Source organism: Pezoporus wallicus, unplaced genomic scaffold (genome assembly GCF_028554395.1).
Source record: "Pezoporus wallicus isolate ANWC-B61680 ecotype Strahan unplaced genomic scaffold, APGP_CSIRO_Pwel_v1 contig_593, whole genome shotgun sequence".
In the NCBI taxonomy this organism is placed as follows: Eukaryota; Metazoa; Chordata; class Aves; order Psittaciformes; family Psittacidae; genus Pezoporus; species Pezoporus wallicus.
This window is the reverse complement of record NW_026642342.1, coordinates 2599890-2626135: the sequence shown is the minus strand read 5'-3', so window position 1 is coordinate 2626135 and position 26246 is coordinate 2599890. Positions and strand designations below refer to the sequence as shown.

Here is a 26246-nt window from a genome sequence, read left to right as displayed (position 1 = left end):
TCTGCAGCACATAATAGCTGCTTGGCAAGGCTTACCTTTATATTTTGCTTTGAACCAGTGACTATCTTTAGATGCTCTACTGAGCTGTCACTATGTTATGAATAGCTCATGCCTTATTAAAAACAAAGCAACCATCCCCTCAAATTCATTTGAACTTTTCAGAGAAAAAGGAAAACTATGGTTTTACTGCAGAATGTTTTGCAGAAGAAAAAGTTTAAGTAAAACAAACCAAAACCAAACCTCAAAGAGTAAGCAGGATTAGCCAAGTAAATAAGGAACCAACATAGTGTGTTCATTGACTGGTACGGAGGTTGAAGGCCAGATGGGGATTTTTTCAGTTTCATAAATGAATTAAACTACAATGGGCATTATTTGTGCTTTTCTGTGTGTTTTTCTTTTAAGATAGAAAATTTGTTCTGGCTTTAATTATTTCTTTGATTTATGCCAAATATGGGTGTGCCTTACACTAGGGATATGGTGGCCTTGCTGCGTGCTGTATACATGCTCTGGGAAGTACTGATCTTTTTTTTAAAATGTGCATACATTTGTTTATGTGGATCTGAATTTATGAGCTTGTAAAAGAAGTCAACAGTATGCCTTTATTTCTTTTTTTACAGCAATAGATGTTCTTCATCAACTAGGCCTTGTGAAAGATGTTCAACAGCCCTCAGAGACGACAGTGCCCTCAACATCATCTCTGTTACCTCAGGGTGTTCGTCTAACTGTATCAGGAGTTGTACTAACTAGTGATGCACATATTGAGTCCCCCATCATTCAAGTCCTACCATCAAGTCTAGGGCATCAGTTCACCATATTGGTTGGGTTATACTCGTACAAAATAAATAATGCTTTCCTTTTCAGTATTAGGAACAAAAGTAGGCTGCAGTTTGGTGTCCAGCTGCTACCAAGAAAGGTAGCGGTGTTCACTGGTGGGAAGCAGTCCGTACACTTTGATTATAGTGTTCATAATGAAAAATGGCATTCATTTGCCATTGACATTAGAGACAAGACTGTCTCAATATTTGCTGAGTGTGGAAAGAAGCACTATAGCAGGGAAGTACTTTCTGAAGTGGAGACATTTGATTTGGATGCTTTATTTACCCTGGGAAGGATGAACTCTCACTCTGTCAGCTTTGAAGGAGTTATATGTCAGCTAGATATTATTGCCTCTGCAGAAGCATCTGCAAACTATTGTAAATATGTGAAGCAGCAATGTCGCCAAGCTGAAACCTGTCGATCTCTGCCAGGAATTCTGCATGCATCAGATGGGCTGGATGTTTTTTTGAAGATGATGGCTGATGAGGAAAAGCAGTCAGAAGGCATATCGGCTTATAGAAGGAAAGAAGTGCCAAACATTCCTGTTACCAGTGTTGCTCAGAGTCATTCTCTACCAGAAGACTTTGAGTCAAGAAATGTCTCTGCATTGGAGTTTGCAGAGGCCAAACCTCTGCTGCTGGAAGCTTCGCCTGAAACAGAGCTCCAGGAGTACATCAGTCTGCCTCTTCATCAGCAGGAGACTGGCACAAAGAGAAACATCACTAAAACCCCCAAAGGATCATATCCAGATACTTCAGATAATACCACAGAAGATGCAGGCAGACAATGTGAGCCTTCTCTGATTTCCCCTGTAAAACAGAGTAAAACTAAAAGCAGTGGAATGGACAAAGCAAAACCTTCAGATGAACCAAGCAGAGAGCAGCAAATCTTCAATGCAAGCCTGTACCGTTTGCCTGTGGACCTCCCTTTGGATAATCAGCTCAGTCCAGGGCAGGAAGGTGCCTTTGATGCTGATGAGACTTACCATATGGAAAACAATCATGAAATTGGTGTTGATAATTATGATTATGACTATGAAGATCTTGAGCAAATGTTTGAAGTGGGAAGTGTCAGAGGTCCAAAGGGGGAAACTGGACCTCCTGTAAGTTATCTTTACTCCTCTTTTTACTATAATGTAGCACCATACATTTAACAGAGGCTTTGAAAGAAATTTTGCAAAGCATGCCAAAGCTATGACTGCAGCTTTTTTGGGCTGTACTGTACAAATGTTTGTCTGCCTTAAGTATGTCTCTTTACCGCATGTAATTTTGGTGTAAGTGTTGTATTTTTATTTACTGGAAGAATACGAAGATGTTCACATTCTGGTGAAGTGATAGGCAACCCAGGCTTCTTTAAATTTTGAAATGCAGCCAGATGTTTATAGGTGCTAGTTATGAAGACTGCTCACTTAATAAAATTACCGGAAAAAATCATGCAGTACACAGATGTAGACATTGGCTGATGGAAAGAACCACCAGGTTGTTTGGAAGACTGGCATAGTTTCCTCAGTTGAGCTATGCTATCAAAACTTCTGATTGTGGAAGGGGACCAGTTGCAGAATCTAGACTGGTAAAACCATCTGTAACCCAAGGTTACAGGGTCATGCAAACCTGCATGTGAAATTATTTTTAGAACAGTCTTAGAATATTTTATTAGCATATTTTTCCATTTGCAGGGTAAGTGATCCCTGAAACAACTGTAAATGCACAGTAGTGCTTTTAATAGAAAACCGTTTGTCCTTACTGTGTGCACAAGGCTCAAACCATTTTAATACATAAAAGTGGGAGCAATATATATGAAGGTATAGAATCATAGAATCATAAAATAGTTCAGGTTGGAAAGGACCTTAAGATCATCTAGTACAGACAAGAGAGAACAGCAGCTCCTGCTTAGCCTGGGGGTTATGATGGTGCTTGTTTGAGTTGTTGGTTAACATTTTTTAAACCATAGCATGCAGTAAATAATTCCACTTGCTCTCTTTTTTTTGTGGTGTGTGTGCATTTGTGTGGTTATTACTAGAAGGCAATTTGATGTGTGTTAAGCAGCTCCTCATATAAATTTGACTATGCCCATAATTTTATTGTTTGTGTTCTTTCAACACCAAAATAATCTTTTTCTTAAGGTAGTCAGCAACTGAAAACCTTTTTAAAAGTTAAATTTTTACTCTCCACAGGATCCAGATGCAAAGGGCTTGTTATGCAATTAAAAGAAGTGTTAACAAATAATTCAGTTTAGTCCAGGATGCTCTTGCTTAATCCATTTTGAACGCAAAGTCAGCTTTGGGCGTTTTTTCTCTTTTGTCCCTTATAGTAGTATTTATAGGGACATATCAGTAAGTATGTATCTGTCATCAACATGATGTTAATTTCCAGTTTTGGAGTTTAGGATGTTTAGTAACTGCTAATGGAAGCTTTTCATTTTAGCAGGTAGCTTACACGTTGCGATTTAAGTCAGCTACAGCCGAGAAATCCATTCTTTTTTACATGGCACAGAAATGACTGCTGATAATGCTGTTGGCTGTTCACATTACTAAGAAACTTCAAGGGAATGCTCTGCTTTTTTTCTACACACAGACCCTATACATACAGTGTCAAAGATGATAGCTGATTTGGAGAGCTTGAAGGTGTCTGTGTTACCATTTTGTATGCCTGTCTTACAGACCAGGGTTGCAGAAGTTTGCCTTGTCTAGGAAGGCAGTTGGAGCAGACCTTGTGTTTAGTATGGTCTGTAGCAATGAATATGGTGCATTTGTTCTGAAGTGTTTTGCTGGGTCAGGATTTAAATAACATGCCTGAAGTCTTAGAGATCAGTGGCAGAGCTGGGAAGTTCATACAGACCTTTGTAAGCACTAGTTGGGCTGAATGGGCCAGCAGCACCCACTGGAACAGAAGCAGCTGAAGCATTGCTCAGAGGTTGATAGTAGAAGGAGACTTGGCCTTGTCCACACAGGCTTTTGTAAAGAATTGTGTTGCATGGATGTTGTGTGGTGCAGTACCTGCCACTGGTGTTGGCTTCAGACTTGCAGAGGTGGTCTTCCTTTGCTGCCTTAGTCTAACAGAGACAATCCAGCTTTTATGTATGTGGCTCTAACACTTTACTACACAAGTACCCCCAGTCTTATCAATGGGGAGCCTGAAAAAGCAACATGAGGAGCTTGCAAACTTCCCTTGCAGCAAAATATCCTGATGAGACATGAAAACCTGTTCGCTCCAGCTTTTTTTATTTTTTCCTTTTTCATTATGTTGTGGTTGGTTTGAATCTTCTTTCAAGATTTCAACACAGAAATAATATTCATACTATTGGAACTGATGGGCAAGAACTAGCTTTTGTGGTTCTTGAACTCCTTAGCTTCCATTTAGCTTTTAATAATCTACCAGAACTCATTCTTGCCTTGTATAATAACTAAGCCCCTTGTATTCCATGATGCCACAGCTGTGTAATTCACCCACCACTGCAAAGTAGTGCTCCAGAATTCAGGCTTTCATTTATGGATAGCATATGGAAAAAGGCACCTATTTCTTCAAAACTGTTAAGACCCTGATCAAAATTCTAGCAGTTACAATGACCAAAATTCCCTACAAAAATACAAAGTGAATTTAAAGTGCAACAGTGCGGTCTCTTCAACCACTAGTTTAGAGGGAAAGCTGCACCATTCATTAGTGAGCGACTCCTTTTTGTATTAGGGTTTTGGCACTGTATAAAAGAAAATAAATCTGGTGTGTGTTTTTAATTGTTTAACTTTCAAGCAGATATTCTTCATTACGTAGTCCTAAAGCAGCTTGCAGTAACATGATACATAGCCCATGCTGGTAGGAAGAGGGGTTGATGTGAGCTGAAGAGTAGATTTAGGTTACTTGCTGGTAGGTGATTGCACCTGCAGGCCTATCTGCACAGGATTTGGCTTCCCCTGAGAAATGAGCTAGGGCCTACAAGAAGCTGGAGAAGGACTTAGTGCAAGGACAAGGGGTAACGGCTTTAAAGAGGGCAGGTTTAGATGTGATAGAAGGAAGTTCTTCCCTGTGATGTAGCCCAGAGAAGCTGCGGCTGCCCCATCCCTGGCAGTGTTCAAGGCCAGGTTGGACAGGGCTTGGAGCAGCCTGGTCTAGTGGAAGGTGTCCCTGCCCGTGGCAGGGCATGGGAACTGGATGGGCTGTAAGATCCCTTCCAACCCAAACAATTCTGTGATTCTGTGAATTAGTTTCCTCTATTGGAAAAGCTTTCTGGATTATGAAGACACTTGACCAGGAGGAGAAAATAGTAGATAGACCAGATGGTGGTGTTCTTTAAGCTATATAGTTGGTAGGGAGAAGTAGTCTGGAGATACTGCCAGGAGGAATTGGAAATGCAGTCCCTGCACTAGGCAGAACTGAGTCCCAGATGAGATGCTCTTATTTCAGCCAAGAGTCTTGAGAGCGAGAACCTTGAGAGAGGTCAGTTCAGAGATTCTGAATGTGGTGCTAAATAAGTAGCAGTAAGAGGAGTGTCATCTACCCTTTCACTCTTGGCTTATTCCACTTATTTTGACCTTAGCTACCCTGTTACACTTCAGTTTATTTCACTCTTAGCTTATTTCTCGGTTGAACAAAATTGCTTGGCTGAGGCTCTCCCTCGCTACAGGGGATATATTGGGCAGTTAATCACTTTGATGCATTTTTAGCTCTGTAGGTAAGCCTCACATTTCCCTGCCCAGGCAAAGAAGTCTATCTCAGTATCTGCTGATTCAGATAAAAACTTGAGATTGTTGCTGTTTTATTTTTAGTAGCAAAAAGACAGTCTTAAATATTTAAACATTTCATTTAATTCACCTGAAACTGATGCAGTTTCTCTCTCTTCTGAACCACACTATTGGAAAACTGTAATTCCTCTGATATTGATGACATTGCCTTAGCTGTCATAGGAATTCTTGACAGAGAAAGGGAAAGACTTCCACAGCTGTAAAGAAGGGAGGTAAATCATACACAGGTGACTGCCTGCTCTAAGACATTTGGAAAGAAAACCATGTGGGTTTTTTTTTTATCATTTCCAGTGAAATGCAGATGAAGCAAGAAGTAAAAATAGATGTTAGATATTCATTATTTGGTAGGATCCTTGTGCTCAATAATTAATATCTTTATGAAGTAATATGCTTTAAAAAGGTAGACAAAACATGCTAGGAGTAGGTAGAAGAGTTCTGACTGACAAAATCAGAATTCCAGATGGTCTAAAACTCATGGGATGAAACAGTGCAATATTACAGAAATTAAAAGTCCAAATAGAGGATACAGGTGATTGGCTAGGCAGTCAGATGAGCGTAATAGAGTAACGTTATGGTGCACAAGAGAATAAATGCATCTTACGCCTAATGCATTACCAGAAGTGGTGAGTATCAGAGGTGGTTTTTCTGCTGGTCTGGGTATGCTGAGGCTGGAGTTTTTGGATGTTGAGCTTTAAAAAAGATGTAGACAGAATGGAAGGATTTTAGAAGGCTGCAGTAACGGCCCCACCGTTATAGAAAACATGAGCAAAGGTTAAAATAAAAGCGTGTTTAGTAATGAAAGTAAGTACATGTAATAGTTCTGCAAAGGGTGAGTTAATAAAGATACTTTTTTTTGCCTGTTCGCAGAAAGTATGGGAAGACAGAGTAGGAAATTTTAGGTGGCACATAAGGAAAACATAGCTAATCAGAGTAGTACCTGAACAGTAGAATAAGTGATAATTAGCAATGTCAAAATTGAATTTTCTTTTCATGTAGAGGTGTTTAAGAGTCACAGAACCTGATGTTTGTTTACTTTCCTGCTGTATTTCAGGTATTGGGTGATGATGTGCAGAAAGGTTCATGGGATTTGTGTTTTGCTGAAGGACCACCTGCTTTAGTGTATGATGGATCAAGCATTAAACTCACATGTTTCTGAAATTTAGTCTTTTTTAAAAAAGTGTTTGAGGTGAGCTGAAGTTGAGTGATTTGGGTCTGGTCAAATGCCTTTTAAAGAGAAACCTCACAGTTCTGCAAGAGGAACTTCAGCGAATATGAGTTGGGTATTGAATGGCAGCAGGATCAGCATATGTTAGTGCAGGAGCGTTTATTTAATCCAGGATATACTGCTTTGCATCTGAAATCTGAGGGGCTTGTTATATATAAAGTGAAATGCTTCTTATTAATGCTGGCAAGTAGGGCAAGTTTAAAACACATGCATCCATAGAAAGGCTTCAGTAGCCTAGAAAATGCCTGTGAAAGTTCACAGTTATGCTCATCCCAATGACCATTTGAAAGGTAGTGAGAGTTTCTGGAAGAGTAGCATCTACTTGTATTGTTTCAGGATTAAGCCACAATTATTTGGTACTTGAGCTTCTCCTCTCAATCGCTAAATGAAATTTTTACAATTCCTTAGGACAGTAAGTTGAACCTGGTTTAGAGTACAACTTAGTGTTTTGAGTAAACTGATCTTATTAAATGCATTTTAGTAATACTTACACAAAGTCACTATTTTATTGGTGGTGGTTAAAATGTCAAATGCAAAAATACACATTAACCTTCTTAATTGCTTCAGGTTTGTTGAATTACTGTTTTCAGTAGTTGGAGGAAAAGCTATTCAAACAAATGACTAATTCTGTGGTCATTGTTGACTTCTGTGGCTTACGTGGATGCTTAAGAGGCATAGCTTCCTAGCTAGTACGAAAACAGCCGTGCTGATCTGAAGTTGCAGTTGCTTTCACAGGTTGAAGCAGTGCATAGGATAGGATAACTTCTTAAAACTAGTCAGTAAAGCACTTCCAGGAAGACTTGCGTGTGCTCTACTAAGTATGCATTCAGAAGAAATGTTGCCTAAGTTGCAGGGAGCTGCAGATTAAGGAGTAACATACTCTGGTTAAGGAGAGTCCTTTAATCAATCACCTGGATTGCTGGTGCTAATTGCTTATTATTGGTGACCAGAGACTTCATCTACAGTGATGGACTTTGTTTTAGAAAGTCTTGAGAAAGTATTATTAAGATCTGGATGCGTCATTCAAAATACATTTTACTGCTTCTTTTAGGGGTTGCCGAAGGCTTCGTTGTAATTAAGTTATCTTGGGTTTGTGTTCTTTAGATGGAGATAATTGTTTATGAATTAGTGCAATCAAAATGGGGCAGGGGTTTGGTGCTATTTAAAAAAAAGAAAAGGTCACATAGGAAAAAGTATTTGTACTGCCCTCATTTGAGAAATTGGCAGCAAAGATCAGGGATGTTAAGAAATAGTCATTAAAATTTCTATTAGGAAAATGATGGGGGTTTGGCTATTAATGTATTCTGAAAGATAAGCGAAAAGCAGCTAGGGACCTAGATCAGCCTTGCAGTGCACATCACAGAAGAGCACACACTAGTTGCAACTATTCTACTTAATTAAAAATATTATATGTTTTCCTTTGTAGTCCCAGGATAATTTTCTAATCAAAGGGCATCTCTTAACTTACTATTTGAGAGGACATACTAGGAAGCATGCTACTTCAGCAGTGGCAGGGTGGGGGCTCTCTGTGCCATTTTCAGGTAGGTTTTTGGGCCTGAACAAAAATGCCAGGTCAGGAGCTTTCCATGTGTCTGTCTGCTACTTTTTTAGTAAACACAGGGTCTTTTTAGTTAAGAAAGATATGAGAATGCTAGTGAGCATGTATGCAGTCAGGGTGAATTGCAAACCTCCTATGCTGAAAGTATGACATATTATGGTTTGATCTAAAGACTAGGACTGTTGCACAGACTTGTGTCTTCAAAATTACACAGAAAGGGAAGTGCAGAGTATGGGTTTCATCATGACTTAATATAGTATGTATGGCTGTACAGATATTCCCAGTTGTAAACGGGCAGTTGTACTACACTTAGACTCCTAAGGTTATTATTGTTAATTGGAAAGGAAAATATTTGAGGTTTTTTTTTCCTTCCTCAGAATAACAATATTCTTCCCAGAATTGTCCGGAGTGGTTTGTGTTTTTGCCAAATAAATGTAATTGGCTTGACAATGCCTAAAGTTTGTAATCAGCAGTCTTCTCTTCCAGTGCCATTACCTTTCCAAGGGAAAAGAAATACCACTTCCACAAAACTTCAGGTTTTTAAAATGCAACTGTTGTCATAATAAAAGGATTCATTGGTTGCTAATAAAACCGCAAAGGGTTTTTGTGTTTGTTTTTCCTTTAGTTGCTTTCTCTCTCTCTGTTGTCCCAACACCCCTTTTTTTTGCAAAGCCTGTGAGCTGGCCATTTCAGCTGCCGTTATCCTAGTGCCTCAGGTGAGAGGCTGTTGTGTGTACAGAACACAGGAGTGCTAGGAAGCCTGGGTGAAAAAGCAAGTTGAATCCCTTCCTTCTGTCATTGACTGACCTTTGTGAGGTCTGGCTTTCTTGATGCCCCTCTTCCCTTGCAGTGGGAGCACTTGGTTTCTGTTAAAGCTGAGACTTGCCATGCTGGCATTTGGATGGGAGTTGAATTCACCCTTAAGAATAGCCTATGCCTCCTTAAGACTCAAGTGTGACAGGCGAAATATAACACAAATTAGTGCAGATGTTAATCTAGAGCTCTCATTAGTATTTGAGTACAATGAAGTAGATTCTCGGGTTTTCAATGTGAACAGAAAAGGAAAGGTCAAAACAACTAGATATACATAGGGTGGTACACTGTCTAATAGAGTGACTAAAAACCTAATTTTTTTGCAAAAGATACATTTGGTTATACACTAGTATTTAAAAAAAGAAACCCCTGCATTATCGTTAAAGAGAACCACATTTGCTATGTACAAGGGCAAACAAGCTACCAATTATTCTTATCAGAAGCCTTTAATAGGAAACTGAACAATCATTTGTCTGCATTTATTTTCTTCTATTTCATGTCTGTCTTTTCTGTGAGGTATCTAATTTTTTCACTCACTCCTGACTTTTCTAAAATATGTTTGGCATGCCAGCATGCTTAATGAAAAGTCTTAATTATTCTCTGCTCTTTGTTTTGAAATACACTGTACTTGCTTGTTCCTAATCCTAGAACTGATCTGATCATTCTTGAGTAACTTTCACTTAAGTGTATTTGTATTATTGTTAGCTCCAGTTCCTCTGACATAAGATACTTTCTAAACAGAAATCTGATTTAGAGCCAGATTAAAAAAAAACACATGCTTGGAGTTTGGGAATTGGTTTTCAATTTGAGAAGGTCTGCATGAGCAGAAAGTCATCAGTTAGAAGAGCTGGTCTGATTCCGACTTGTGATACTGTCCTTGTATCAAGTTTTAGCCTCAATTGTTTTGATTTTCTATCACCAGGGTCCTCCAGGTCCTCCAGGTTTACCTGGGCCATCAGGAAGGAGAGGTCCTCGGGTGAGTAAGATGGATGTGTTCTTCTGTAGCTCTAGGCAGTTCACCAGTAATTGAACTGGAGTTTGCATCATTTTGTTTTTGTCAACTTTATTCATATGTTTGGTGATTATGAAAGTATATTATTCTGAACATTTGGCAGACAGACCAAAGTAAAGCAAAGCAAACAGCTTTTCTGCTGTGAGCCTCCAGCATAGTTAGTTCCATGTAAGGATGCGTACACAGAGCTTTGTTATATTTATACCTAACTTCTGCAGCTCGCAGTATTAACTTCTAATTTTTCCGTGCTGCTCCCATCTAAGGTCGTGCTCATGTGTTTTTGGAATGAGGGGGAGTGAGCAGGCCACAGAGGAGCGGGCGGTGGATGCAAATTTAACCACTGCAAGAGAGATGAGGGGGGAAAAGACACAAAAGATTTGGTTTAGTCTCTTGTGTTACAGCAGCTTGATAAAAGGGATGATAAATACGTGGGTAATTTGGCCAAGAAATGAGCTGCAGTAGCAAATGTGGATTCATTTTTGTGTGACACCCCAACATGAGCAGGGACAGCAGCTGTGCTTTGTGCCAGAGGACAGAGCATGGGCTTTGCTACAGTGAGCAGAAACCTGTGCCCCAGCTGCCAAGAATATGGGAGAAGCCTGCAAGGCCTATTTGATGGGACAAAAGAGGGTAAATCTGTGTTTGCACAACTGTGTACCAAAAAAAACCTGAATAGATGGTTGATGAATCCCTGCGGTCATGGTTGATTCTGGAGGTTCCAGGCGAAGAGCAGCTGGAGGTAACAGCTAAGGATTTGCTGTGTAGGTGATGTCGGGCCATAGTGTTTGGAGATTTAAGTGGTTATCACTGGTGTGCACTCATCTAAGCAAATTGCAAGTGGCAGATAAGGGAGTAGTTCATATGAACGCTCAGCAGACATGTAGGAGGAGCTTTGACTCAGCCTTTGAGGAGCGTTTAAACAAGCTGCTGTTCAATAGTGTGTTGAACATCCTGTGCTTTGCTGGCTTTCAAAACGTGGCCTGCATGGATGGGAAAACACACTGGTTAAAGGGCCAAAAACCAAACTGATTCTTTAGGGTAGTTGGAGGGAAGGGAGGTAAGGAGACATTTAGAAGTATAAAATGAAAAGCATTCCTTCACATCCATATCTTCCTGACTTCTTGGATCCTTTTTTCAAATTATACTTCTATGCAAGAACTGACAATTCTAACACCTCAGGTTCTTATGTTGAGTGTATGTCTGGCATCAGAGGCAGGATCCCACATACCAAGTAGTTCCTCACAATTGGTAATCTGTTTCTGGTTCAGAGGAGGCTACCCATATGTTTAAAGCCATACTTGTTTGCGAGATCCCTCTTGCTCAGTTGTTTCTTTGAGTGGATTTATTTGTTTGTGGGGTTTTTCGTTTTAGTTTGAGGTTTTTTAGGTCTCTTACAGGTATGACACACTTAAGAGCACAGTGCTCTACTGTGTCACTCTTCTGGATTAACTGTTGAGTAGGATATGCTTTCAAATATGAAGAGACAACTTACAGTGAGGTGCCTGGAACAGTATGGAACTGGCCAAGACTAATATTTACCAGTAGTTCTGAGTTTAAAATACATATTTATATGAGCCAAGAAAGTCTATGGAATTTTTTGATCAAAGAAATAAATGGTTTTGAAATGTCAGTGCTTTTCAATTTGTACAACACTGGTAAATTCAAGTAAGTACAGTTAATGAATACACATGGTATGATATTCAAGCCTGAAAGCACGTAAAGCCTTGTTGATGCAAAGTTCATGTCTGTATCTACCAGTCTACCCTGTGACTTCTGCCTTCCTTTACATGAGCTGTCATTTGTGATCCTGAAATTAGACTGAAGGTGTTGAAAGGAAGCAGCAGAGTGCAGAGGCACATTGCCTGGGCCACCTTCAGGGGTTCTTGGGTGTGTGTTTAACCTGATCCTGAAAGAGATTCACATGGGTTGGATACTGTGGGCATAGTATCAAGGGTAGAGAAGTCCACATATGACAGTTAAGGTTTCCTACATGTCTTGGCTTGTTCTGAGTTTCTCAATGAAATTTCAGCAATTTCAGAATTAGTAATGAGATGATATTCCCCAATACCTCTCATTTAACCTAATTTTCACCTCTGTTGCACAGCTGTGCAACAGCTGCATTGCAGCACTGTGCTCCAAGATGGTAACATCTCAAGCTGCAAAAGCTAGGAACCACTTAATCAGTGCAGCTACATTGGTACTTCCTATTTGTTTCCTTTTCCTAAATCCCCGAGAGTGCCTTCAAAGTTGCCAGTGTGCAAATTAATTTCTCAAACAGCACATGGGATTAGTGTTTTAGTGAAGTTATGTTAACATTGTCATTAGTGAAAGGGAACACTTAACAGATACAGCTTTCAGTGTTACTGTAAGATATAACTGGTAAATTCAGTCTCATCTGATGGAAAGACATGCACTGAGTTTATCTGTTGTTAGAACTCTGAATATATGAGAAAGCCGTTTCTTATTATTTTTGGTATTTGGATTAATTATTGGAGTGGAATTTTGGCCTTGATAAATTCAATAAAAGTGTTGTTGCTGACTTTCCAAGAATAGGTTTTCACCAGCTTGGTCCTTCAGTGTTTGGAAGATGAATAGCTGCTGACAGCTGTTACTCCCTAATGTGTAGTTTGTCAAGGAGTGAGGATTGCTGAGTGTACTGCAGGATCACACACTTAATCCTGGAAGACATAGATAGTCCTGGTAGTCCAATCTGTTTCTGGAATGGTTTAAATTCAACTCTCTTAGTAGCAAGGCCATTCATTTTCTACACTGGCTGAGAGAGAATCAGGTTGGTGAAGGGTTTTTGTGATTTGTTTACAGGAAGCAGAATACACTGCTTTGAGTCATTTTTTAAGTCGCTGAGAACTGGTCCACTTCTTTCTCTTTGCAGTGTATAGCTGGGTACCTCAGAATGTTATTTTTCTGATTTTATCCCAAGCCTCCAAGTTTTGTAGCTGCAGAGCAGCACTGCAGTGACTGCGTGCCAAATACCCATTAAGAATTATTTGAGAAGACAATAGAAACTGAGATTTTAAAACAAAGGGAAAAAATCAACTTTAAATTTTTTAGCAAGATTTTCTCAAGATTCCTTTGAAAATTCTAACCAGCACTTCTAAAAGCATCAATGATGCAGTAAATGGTTCTCTGCAAACTGTTCACACTTGTTCACTGGAGTATTGAATAATCCCACTCCTGCTTGCTTGTTTGTTTTACAGGGTATTCCAGGACCACATGGTAATCCAGGTTTGCCAGGATTGCCAGGTCCAAAGGTGAGTTAATATTTATCCATGTTGCCATGTAAACAACTTATTAATTGCTTTTTGGAAGCTCCAGAACTGTTGCCTGTAATAGAAGTAATTTGCCTTCTTTGGTTTACAGGTAGAGACTGTTGGTATAAATATATTTTAATTAAATCAATGAAATTGGACCTCAAATCAACACAAAATAGCAGTTTATTCAGGGTGGGGAAACCCTTCTGTGTGCAGAATGATGATTTGGAAACTGTTATCCATGCTAGTAGTCTGTACTTCCCAAAAGAGTTCCTGTAAATCAGCTTGGCCTCTTTGATAAACTTGAATTTAAGTAGAATAAATATTTAATTGCTGTAACCTTTTTGCATTGCCTTTTTTTTTTTTTTTTTGTCAATAGCCAGGCTTTGATACTTAAATATTCTCATATTTCTGACATTGTCATGTGATTAATATGTTAGAATAATATTCTGAAGATTTATGGATGTGATAGATAAAACCAAAGGCAAAATACTAGACTGAAAGCTCAGATAAAACCCTTCCAACTTTTGTGACATAGGCCCTTTAAATAGACTTGACAGTTTTGTGCAGTTGGAGAATGCCTTCAACTCATATTTAGTTTGAACAGTTTGATAGATATGTTAGGAAAAAAACAGCAGTAACCATGATTTTAGTACAATTCCTAATTGCAGGAATCTGACCTTTCGTGACAGGTGTTAAAAACTGCTTGAGGACATAAAAAGAAATTTAATTTCAGTGTCAAACACTGTAAAACAATGTCACCCTGGTTCTTGTGTGTGCTTTGTTATTATCTAGTTATATAAGAACAGTTAAACTTTGAGATTCATAATTAATTTTTACTGTATTTATGCTGGCTGTGTAGTAGAATACATTGCTGGGAAAATAATTGTAATCAATTACTCCTAGGGCTTGTTTTAGAATGTATTTTCTCCTCTGCTGGATTGTAATTCCAGTCAGTTTTGTAGTTGTCTCCATGATTTTAAGAATAGAAGGAATCACATGTGTGTGTGCTTGTGCTTATAGATATTTTATATATTTATAAAAAATACATGTGTATATTACTAGGTGCTTAGTGATCTCTTTCATTTCTGTTAGACTGTAAATTATCCTTTCAATACAAGTATATTCTGAAACATTTTCAATAAAAAAATAGTTAGGTGCTAACCAGTCTGTAACTGTGAAGATCCAGTTGACCAGCACCAACCGCATAAACTGAGACAGAACACTTCTGTTTGATCTTAAAACATAGCAGACAAGTTGCCACTATTTTCTGGCAGTAAATTAATGTAGAATCTTATTCTGCCTTTGGGTTGCATGCATTTTCCCTCCTGTATTGAACCATCACTTACGGACTTGCTTTTGAAGCATGGAACAACATTGGCTAATGCCCTTATATTATAGTATCCAGCCCTGAGCATAATCTAGTAGTTCCAATCGATAGCTGATGTTTAATTGGCATTTAATTCCTGATAAACAGTTGGTGGGTGTTGTTAAAGTAATATAGAAGTATTCATGAGTGTTAGATGCATTTCTGGCTTTCTGAAAAGTGGTTTAGTTAAGAAAAATCTTGTTTGTGGATTCTGGCACTCTTCTGAGTAAACTATAGTGTTACATAGGTTAAATAATGAAGGGCTTTATATCCTCACATCTTGACCTGTGGTGACGTGTTGTCGATCTTACTGCTGAAGGCCATGCATAACAATGGCTGTTTGGTTTTTTAGATTAAAAATAATGAAGAGGAACTGTAGCAATAAGACAAAGGGTAATAGGTTAAAACTTAACCAGTAAGGGTTTCACTGTAAGGGTGGTGAGGCTCTGGAAGGGGTTGCCCAAAGAAACTGTGGCTGCCCCATCCCTGGCAGTGTTCGAGGCTGGGTTGGACAGGCCTTCGAGAAACCTGATCTAGTGGAATGTGTTCCTGCCATTGGTTGTGGGTTGTAACTAGATGAGCTTTAAGATTCCTTCCATCTCTAACCATTCTATGATTATGAAATTTGGAAAATGTAAATCGTATTTTAATGCAAACTCACACTATTATATTTTGTTCTTAGTTGAAAAAGTTGTGAGAAAAAAATCTGCAATAATGAGTGCATTTTATATGAACATTTTCCTTCCTCTTGCTGTAGTAGTTGAAAATACTTGTTTTGCATATATTACTCAAAACTGTCTTCCCGATAATATTAATGTGCTTAACTTCTCTGCAACAGGGCCCTAAAGGAGACCCAGGATTCTCTCCAGGACAGGTGAAACGTGGAGAAAAGGTAATATTTTCTTAGTTATAGAGAAATGTTTTGTCTGTCCCATTCTTTTGTGGAAGTCTTGGTTAATATTCAGACAAGCTATAGCAGCACAATACTTTGTATTTACTGTGATGCTGGTGTATTTTGACAATTATGTGAGGCTGGCCAATGCAGGCACAAGTGATATAATAAGCCAGAGAAAATAGAAAACTATAGTCAAAGCTGAAACTTAAACAACATATTGATTTCACTTATAAAAATAAAACAATTTAAAAGGATGTACTTTTAGAACAGTTTAATTGAATTCAGTTCACCCTAGTATAACGAAGTGCAGATTTCAGTTTTCTTCAGTACGTTGCATTAGTTCAGACAGTTGTTTAAGGTAAAATCTGGTGATGACACACATTATTGCGTGTTGTGTTGTATTTAACCACTTTCTTAACCGACTCTCAATGCTAAGATTTGTCCTTTCACTTCAGGTATTTCCTGCTTTAGCCAAACTAGTGTTTGCTCTCTCTGCCAAAAATATCTGAGTATAGATATTTAAAATGGTTCTTCATAGAACTTGTGGGCTTGAAAGCTTGTGTCTTTCATTCTTAGATCACAAATCTGCTGACTATGTGTGAGACTTTATAATGAATGTGATAATACTGAAAATGTATTTGCGTGTTTTCATTGTAATGTGTTACCTACGCTATGTCTTTTAGAATAGCTTGTATTTATGCTAGGTTTTATTAAGAGCATTTGCTAGTAGTTCAATTGTGGAATGTTTGTGCTAAGTAGAAAGCACTGTAGGAATCAAGGACCAATATCCATAATGAAGCAAGCATTAGCAAATAGCTTTTGTTTACTAGCTGCTGATGTGCACATAATTATTTGTTTTTAATGCATACGTTTTGTCAAACCCTCAAATTCACAAATATGTTTTCGATGTTAAAGAGCCACTGAATAGAATTCAGAAATGTGTCTGTTGATACACTGATAAGAAAATTAAGTGCAACTTTAGTAGAAATAGCAACATTATTTTAATCTAGCCAGCTTTTGCTTTTGGCAATCTAATCATAGTGTTGGGAGCTCTGTGTCTAAATGAAACTCAAGCTATATTCTTTGGCATGGCCAAGCTGTCATAGAACAGTCTAAAGCCCACCCATGTATATGTATGACCTACACCTAAGTACATGTAAGATGCATGTATAATCAAAAAGCTGTGGGATTGATATGCCTTTTTACAGTTCTCACTATTTTAGGTTCTTGAATTTTCATGCAAGTCAAATTTGCTTACTCTGAGAAATGGACTTGAATTTACTTTGATGTTAACTCACTTTCAGGATCTGTCCCTTGACTCACTGGATTTGAATTTGGGCACTAATCCTGAAAGAGTCTCTTCACTGTCAGTCCTGAGCAAGGAAAAAAGAACAAAAACAACCTTTTCTCCTCCCCCATCTGCAAAAAACAGATAAAAATGCACCTTTTTTTCCATCTCCCTAGCATTCAATATGCTCTAATTCTTATTCATGCCATCATGTAGTCGCAAGCTTAAAGAACTTGAATGAGAATTGCTATATGCCACTGTAAGCCATATACCAGCATAACACCTTTGTCTATATGCGTATTTGATGTTGTCTTTTACACAGAGTAGATTTACACCATGTTTTAGGCAGTATATGTACCATAACGGTGCTCTGATTTCTAGTTGAGGATTGTTGGCATAACAGGAACACAAACAATGAACAGTATTTTTTTTTATTTATTTATTTGAGGTGAAACCACTCACTTCTAAGGAAGGGGTTATTTCAAGAATTGTATAGCTTTTTCAATTCCATTTATGTTGGCTAAAAGTAAATGCAAGATTGTGAACTAAGTCTATTCCAGCCATGATTTGGCCATGTTGTATGATGCAGGAGCATGCACATTGCATCAGGTGGTCGCAGTTGAGGAGCTGTTGTCTTTTCAATTTTATTCCTGTTAAAAAAACAATAAAATTTTAAAAAAATCTATGCCTGATCAAACAACATTAGCTGTTACTTCATACTGAATGTCCAAGAATGCAAGGAAGATATGAAGCCCTACATGTTTATAGCCCTGTGTCATGTTTCAGTGAGACATAGTGATTCTGCATGTTTTTGTTGTACAGGGTGATCCAGGCCCCATAGGCTTTCCGGGCCCACCTGGGATCAAAGGCCAAAAGGTAAGGTTCTCTTTCTATTATTGTGTAACCCTCTGTGGCAGAAATCAGTGGCCATTAGGTGGATGTGTGCTGATTATGAGGTGACAGAAGGGCTTTGGACCTGCTGTTGATACAGTGACCTGTCTGCTCTGTCAGGCACCAGAGCGAACAGCACAAAACCTTCCTTTGCAACTAAAGTAAGTGAGATTGCAATAGAATGAAAGTCAAAGTTGCTTAGGTATGACATGCCCCTGCTCAAAGAGAATAGGTAGTAGGGAAGATAGGCTTGCCTGCGAGATACAGCCATTTTTAAATCAATTTTATTCAATCTTCAGTAATAAGTTTTTAATTTCTTTTTCTGTATTACGTATTTTAGAATAGAATCATAGAATCATAGAATCGTTAGGGTTGGAAAGGACCTTAAGATCATCACGTTCCAACCACCCTGCCATGGGCAGGGACACCTTACGCTAAATCATATCACCCAAGGCCTCGTCCAACCTGGTCTTGAACACTGCCAGGCATGGAGCATTCACAACCCCCCTGGGCAACCTATTCCAGTGCCTCACCACCCTAACAGGAAAGAATTTCCTCCTTATATCCAATCTAAACTTCCCCTGTTTCAGTTTTAACCCGTTACCCCTTGTCCTGTCACTACAGTCTCTAATGAAGAGTCCCTCTCCAGCATCCCTATAGGCCGCCTTCAGATACTGGAAGGCTGCTATGAGGTCTCCACACAGCCTTCTCTTCTCCAGGCTGAACAGCCCCAACTTCCTCAGCCCGTCTTCATACGGGAGGTGCTCCAGTCCCCTGATCATCCTTGTGGCCCTTCTCTGGACTTGTTCCAATAGTTCCATGTCCTTTTTATGTTGAGGACACCAGAACTGCACACTATACTCCGGGTGAGGTCTCACAAGAGCAGAGTAGAGGGGCAGGATCTCCTCCTTCGACCTGCTGGTCATGCTCCTTTTAATGCAGCCCAGGATACGGTTGGCTTTCTGGGCTGCAAGTGCACACTGAAGCTGGCTCATGTTCATTTTCTGATCAACCAACACCACCAAGTCCTTCTCCGCAGGGCTGCTCTGAATCTCTTCTCTGTCCAACCTGTAGCTGTGCCTGGGATTACTCTGACCCAGGTGTAGGACCTTGCACTTGGCATGGTTAAACCTCATGAGGTTGGCATCAGCCCACCTCACAAGTGTGTCAAGGTCCCTCTGGATGGCATTCCTTCCCTCCAGCGAATCAACCGAACCACACAGCTTGGTGTCATTGGCAAACTTGCTGAGGGTGCACTCAATCCCACTGTCCATGTCAGCGACAAAGATGTTGAACAAGGCCGGTCCCAACACCGATCCCTGAGGGACACCACTCGTTACTGGTCTCCAGCCAGACATTGAGCCATTGACCACAACTCTTTGTGTGCAGCCATCCAGCCAGTTCTTTATCCACCGAGTGGTCCATCCATCAAATTGTCGTCACTCCGATTTAGAGACAAGGATGTTGTGTGGGACAGTGTCAAATGCTTTACACAAGTCCAGGTAGATGACATCAACTGCTCTACCCCTGTCCATGAGTTCTGTAGCCCCATCATAGAAGGCCACCAAATTGGTCAGGCAGGATTTCCCCTCAGTGAAGCCATGCTGGCTGTCACCAAGCACCTTGTTGTTTTTCATGTGCCTTAGCATGCCTTCCAGGAGAATCTGGTCCAAGATTTTGCCAGGCACAGAGGTGAGACTGACTGGTCTGTAATTCCCTGGGTCATCCATTTTCCCCTTCTTGAAAATGGGGGTCATATTTCCCTTTTTCCAGTCATCAGGAACTTCACCTGACTGCCACAATTTCTCAAATATGATGGTCAGCGGCTTAGCAACTTCATTTGCCAGCTCCTTCAGGACCCACGGATGGATCTCATCAGGACCCATGGACTTGTGCACATTCAGATTTTTAAGATGGTCTCGAACCAGTTCCTCTCCTACAGTGGGCCCAAGGTCTTCATTCTCACAGTCCCTGCATCTGCCTTCCAAGACTTGGGTGGTGCGGTCAGAGCCTTTGGCAGTGAAGACCGAGGCAAAGAAGTCATTCAGAACCTCAGCCTTCTCCAAATCCTGTTTAGTCAGTTCTCCTGAGAGCTTCCTGAGGGGGCCTACATTGTCCCTAGTCTGTTCTTTATTTGCTATGTACCTGTAGAATCCCTTCCTGTTATCTTTAATACCTCTAGCTAAGGTTAATTCTAACTGGGCCTTAGCTTTCCTAACCTGGTCCCTAGCTTCTCGGACAATATCCCTGTACTCTTCCCATGCCACCTGTCCTTGCTTCCACTTATTATAAGCCTCTTTTTTCAATTGAATTTTTCTCAGGAGCTCCTTATCCATCCATGCATCCTCCTGCTGCACTTCCTTCTGGCTGGGATGCAGCACTCCTGAGCTTGCAGCAGGTGATCCTTGAATATCAACCAACAGTCTTGGGCCCTTCTGCCCTCTAGGGCTGTATCCTATGGAACCTTCCGAAGCAGGTTCCTGAAGAGGCCAAAGTCTGCTCTTTTTTGTAGTATAGAATAAAGTCCATGGGGTCATGTGCTCAGTTTTTCTGCACTGATTTATTTGCTTTTTTCCACATCTGCCAGAATTGCTAAAATAGAACTCAGGTGGAATAAGTTCCAATTTTGAATGCCATGTAACATGACATGTTTTAATATGAGAAATGTCAGGTGCCACACTGCATTTAAGAAATATACCCAAATTATGGTAGTCTTATGTACACAGGAAAGCATAAGGCATACATGTAGTTTTTGGAAGAGAACACAAAGGATGCCAATAAAGGAAATAAGACAACCTTAAGAAGAGCACAGTATAATTGAGGGAGTGAATATAGTTTATTTGGAATGAGAATTCATCCAGTCAACAAGGCTGTGATTACTCTGGTGACAAAGTGGTGAGGTGGCAAAAACCAGCAAGAAAGCTGGAGGGAAAGTACTATTAAATGCTGCCTTTGCAGAAGGTAGTTTAGTGTTAAATGTAATAGAAAAATATGGAGAACAGCCCAGCAGAAATTTGAAGGAGTGTGTTAACACTAAAGGCAATTGTAAACTGTTCATCAGAAGGATGGGATGAATTGTTAGAAATAGAGGCCCTGGTATTTTTTGCCTTAATTTTTGACACAGAGAAGGAATGTTTGATTAATTCTTGCCTGCTATTGAAACAAAAGAAAAATGTCCCTGCAACACAATTTATATTCAGTGTTATATTTTAAGATGGCTTCAATCAACATTGTCTTGAGCTTAAAGTGTATGGCAGGTTTGTGGGTTTTTTTTAATTTTAGTCTAGTCATTCATTTGTAGAATTGACCAAAACAGGGTAACAGTGTGACCAGAAAAAGAAGGCATTGCTGATATTAACACCAGAAGGAGGGCTACATTTATTTTGCCCCATTCTCTCATAGAGAAAACTTATAGCTGTGACAAGACCTTGCATTGCCTCTGTTGAGGGTTAACCTACAATCCTATTCACTGATAGCTTTTGTATCTGCTGATCTTGGAACACCTTGAGGTTCCCAAATACCATGCTTTCTTATTTCAGCAGGTTTATAGTTTTGCTCTGAAAACAAAGTAGGTTTTGTTCTAGGGGTTTTTAGATGGGAAGCAGCTGTCACTTGTTCTGGATGACAGGGCTGACATTTGGGGACAGGGGAAATAAAATCTCATGGGTATCCTGCTCTCTTCCTGCCACAAGAATTCACTCCTTTGAGGATTAGAGACTCAGGAGAATAGTGCTCACTTGATCAGTGAAAATTTTAATCTCTGTTTCTGTTTTGTACACATCAGTCATTAATTTAGATCCATGCTTAAGATAACTTCTGCCTGACCCGGACTGTAAGAACACCGGCTTTTGAACACGCTAGACCTTTAAAAAGTTTAAAGTATTTCGTGCTTGTTTTTTTAATGACAAGCCCACAAATTGTTTTAAGTAATTATCTTTAGTTACTGCTTTTCAATGTCTGTCAATAAAATAATGCAGTTTCAATATATATAAATAATTCACACTGTTAGCTCATTGTGATCTCAGAAGTTATTTTCAAAGGAATGTGAGCATGAGTAGCTGGGAGTAAATCAGCTACAACAAATAAATTGCAGAAAAATAGCTACTTCCATTTTTTTGTACCCCAGCACTACCAGGGAATTGCTGCGGTATTGAATAAATAACGTATATCTGATACTCTTTTTCATCCCGGCAAAAAGGGAGATAAAAAAATCCTACGTATGAGTTAATGGTGCCCCAAATTCTACTCAATTTTGACAGTTGGGTTGTGTTAACTGGGCAGTTTCTAAGCGGTGAGATATTTGATAATGAGTAAAATCTCTAGTGTTCTTCCAGTTATCTTTAATAGTGTAATAGAGATCTGTGTTTGTTTCACAGCAATTGTTTGTTTTCATACTGACTTTTGTCAGTGTTTTCCTGTAAGACCTAGAAATTTGATGGGTTTTATTTATTGAATTAATCTTCCATATCTCATTAACTGGAGTGGTGACTGTGGAGAGCTGAAGTGGAGGGTGTACTTCAATGCCTCCTGCCTTCCACTGGGCCTGATTGCCCCCTTACAGGGTGGCCGTGGAAGAAACTGTGTTGAACAAGTTTTCTAATCAGAATTTGCCTGATGCTGAATTTCCTGTGCAGCGTTATTTGGTGCTTATACAAAACTATGTGTTATGGAAATTTGAGGCAGATGTGCTTATTGTTTTCACTTTTTTGACAAAAATGACTTTTGAGAGATTTTGAGGCCCTCAGTGGAATAGAACAGCACTAGAAAACTGCTGTTTTGGATTAGAATTGAAAAATGATGTGTTTCTCCATAAAAAGCTGAGAATCTACAGGGGGTTTTTAGTGAGATGGCAAACCAAACATGTTAATAATCGGGACTCTGGTAACAGATTATTGTGATTGACTTCATTTTTCATTACATGTCATGTGTCGGAGTATGCGTCCTTGGGGTTGCATGTAAGATATGCCATATTTCTCATGCCTGTCACAGACACTATAAAAAGCCAAGTTTTGCTCAGGGTAGGGCTCCAAATTTGTTCTAGCATAAGAACACAAAATTGCATGGTTTTGAAGTGTTTAGTGCTGTGTTTCTTTTAGGCATCTTTTGAAGCAGAGAAACAATGGTAGGAGATGAGGGTTATATTCTGAGGAGAGTGCTATTTCCAGAGCAGTTGTGCGATCTCCTGTCTGGAGCTGTCTTGACAGGACCATCTCTACACCAGCACTCAAAACTTTTATCAGTCCAGAGACCTCACAGAGCAGAAGTCCCTTTCCTTTCCCATCTCCCCAGAAAGGGCCTTCTTCACTGTACAGACAAGTGAGTCCTTGGTTGTGCTAGCCAGAGTACTGGTTGATAGATTGTCATCCAAAGGACCGTACTCCTGAACATTAATTTGCCTGGGATCATGCCAGTACATTAGAATGACTGTAGTACCTGTGCAATGCAGCACCTTTTCTGTCACTTTCCATAGATTAATATTTCTGTATATCTGATGGCTGTATATAGTGTTATAGCGTTAGGTGTAAGACTTCACTTACTGAATTTTAAATGTTACAGAAAACCTCTTGGCTTTCTAGCAAAGTTGCTGGTGTTGTGCCAGATGTATTTTAATAACAAATGCATAGAAATTCTGGTAAAACACAGTGGGCACCAGTAAGATGGAAAGACTTGGCTTAACAGTCCTTGCTGTTACAGTTTAACATCTACATTTTAATATATACGGGCTTCACTCAGTCTGGGTCTCACTGTGCTAGGCATATGGTAGAAGTCAGACACTTAAGTTTTGTCTGAGTCTCATTGGTGGTAAAGTTTTCTCCTCTCACGCAGATCTAAGTATTCTTGCAACTTGCTGTATTTTTGTGATGTGCTTCAAGTCTGTATTGCTGTAATTGGATGCCTCAAACCTTTCTCTTCCACATTGAGCTTTGAAATCAGAGCATTAATCTTCATTAGAAATTGGGAGGTATTTCATTTATCAAACAAGCACATATGAACCTGCATTCTTGTTTACTTTCATCATAGTTCAGAGCAAACTGGGTCTTATTTAATGGGTAAGCTTAAGAATACAAAGGCAAGCTACTAAAAAACTAAGAAGTTTGAAAGGATTAGTAAATCACAGGAGAGGGAAACCCCTAAGTGAAAACTCTCTCCTTTGGGGTGATACTCACTTTAGCATAGTTTAACTTCATTCCCAACTTAAGTAAGTCAGAATGAATTAAGGCTGTGTAAGCTCTGATTAAGAATATGGGCATGTGATTCTAAAATACGATTTCAGAGCAGTTTTCTCTGGCAGAAGTGAGACGCTGTTGTGTAGAAACATGCACACCAGTTATCAGTCATCCTTCTTAAGCTCACAGTTCCTTGTGTGCCTTCTTTTGAGACTGTCCATACAGATGTTAATCAGTTAAACTGATCCACTTTGAAAAGAAATTGTGATAAACTTCTCGGTGATTGTTTCTGTGTATAGCAGCATTTGTTTTCCTTTTCTCCTTGTACAGAAATAAAAACCTGTGAGATCTCTTACAGCAGCACCTACTTTAGTTGATTGTTTAAGCATAGAGAGAGGATAAAATTCTGAAATGGATAAAACTCATGAAATGCAGAGTGGGCTGAGAGATAAAAAAGTATATGGCATTGAGGCACATTTTGAAAGCTAAAGATGTGTTACTGGCTTATGCTGGCATCTAAGTTCTGCTTTAGCAATTCAATAAGAAAAATCTGATTTTAGACAAGCATTAATGTAGTAAATTGGGATATACTGTTATTAACTAGTTTGTTGAATTTCAGCTCCTGGCTATCTGTGTTACAGCTATTTTGTTCCACCACACTCGCATTCGCCCCAACAGCAGTGCAGACCTGGTTCCTTACGTACAAGACAACATATAAATTACTTAAGCTACAGGAAAGGATTGAAGCCAGAATGCACTACAGTTTTGCAAACTGGCAATGCTCTGCGCATGATAAGCAAAATGAAAGGACACTCGTGCTTTGTTGGGTTTTGAGAAAATGAGGCGTTTAGGTTTCTTAAGGAGTACATCTGTTCTGGATCAAGATTTCTCAAATAGCCTGTAATAGCAAAGGTCAAATTTTGAAGCCTTTCATATATGGTCTTCTATTGTCTAAAATTATCTATCAGCAAGCAAAATTATTCCATCTTTTAATTTTGTATGATAATAAAATTGATTTCATGCAGAAATACTCTTGTGGTCATGCAGAAGCTTATTTAAAAATTTGGGATACCTGATCTGCTGAAATCAGTTGCAGAATTCCTTCTTATTACACTGGGTCTCAAGCCTCTACTAATGAGTGTCATCATGCCACAAGGCAGCCAGATGTTTGACATCAGCCAAGACTCTCCCGCTACTCAATCAATGTCTTTAAGGCAAATTTTATGATGGATTTCTATCCAGAATAGGGATTATTTTGGTCTTTCCCTTTCAAGCTGCAGCTTTTGGAACTTATATATTCCCAGTACCTCTTGCAAGGGATGTGGAGACCAGATACTTGGCTTCTGCATCAATCGTGCGACTGCTAACAGCCTCCCTTTTAGGCTAGCTTGTCTGGGTATGTTTAGTGCAAAGGCATCCAAGAAGAAAGTTCCTCTTTCAAGTGTACTGTTGCAAATGGCAGATTCCAGCTCTATTTTTAATTCTATTTTTAGTTTAAGAGCTGAGAAATGCACAGGGAGTGAAGTTTGACAGCTTCATGATTCCAGCACCATAGGGAAGAGGTCTGGGATGCGGAACAGGCTATTCTCCTTACTGGTATAAATTCTGTAATATAAGGGCTGGAATTTGTTCCATGTTAATTTTAAAAAGAGGTATCATGTGCTCTGGAAGGTCTGTTTGATTGTCTATCCTAATATAGGCTGGGATGACCCTCTGCTTACACCCCTTCTGAGCTGCCTTGTTCGAAAGGCCATCATGGCAAGGATTCAAAATGGGGGAATGCAGTGTACCAAATCCAGTTCTTCAGTTTCATCAGTAACTGGAGACAGCATCCCATGTATTTATTTGTTTAAAAGAGTAGAAGTCTGGAGCTGTCTTTAAGCATGCTGATACCTAGGAATTTTCTAGACTGCATTGAAGATTTCTTACTCCTTTTCTCTAACTCAGCTTTCATATGAGCTGCTAAATGTAAACCACACTAATGCTGCAGGCAAACAAGTCAGGATAACTTTTCCTTGATAAAGGGAGTTTGAAGCAGGAAAAGAAATTGTCCATTTTGTGTGTTTAACTGTATTTATTACTTACCTGTTTCTCTGCCTGCAGGGTCTTAAGGGTTATGTGGGACTGCAAGGGCCACGGGGTGAGCAGGTAAGTGTTCAAAGCTTAGTACGTTATACTCTACAGATGAACAATTGAGGGTAGAAGGTG

The 26246-nt window shown here is 39.4% G+C and overlaps 1 protein-coding gene across 1 annotated transcript in view; it reads left to right on the top strand.

Annotated features, from left to right (window-relative positions):
• COL24A1 (collagen type XXIV alpha 1 chain) overlaps positions 1–26246 on the top strand; it is a 152024-nt gene that overhangs the window by 25149 nt on the left and 100629 nt on the right. Inside the window, exons 5-10 of the mRNA XM_057428954.1 lie at positions 618–1918; positions 10070–10123; positions 13375–13428; positions 15636–15689; positions 17803–17856; positions 26142–26186. Coding sequence (XP_057284937.1) covers positions 618–1918; positions 10070–10123; positions 13375–13428; positions 15636–15689; positions 17803–17856; positions 26142–26186 — 1562 coding nt within the window. The remainder of the gene's footprint in view (positions 1–617; positions 1919–10069; positions 10124–13374; positions 13429–15635; positions 15690–17802; positions 17857–26141; positions 26187–26246) is intronic.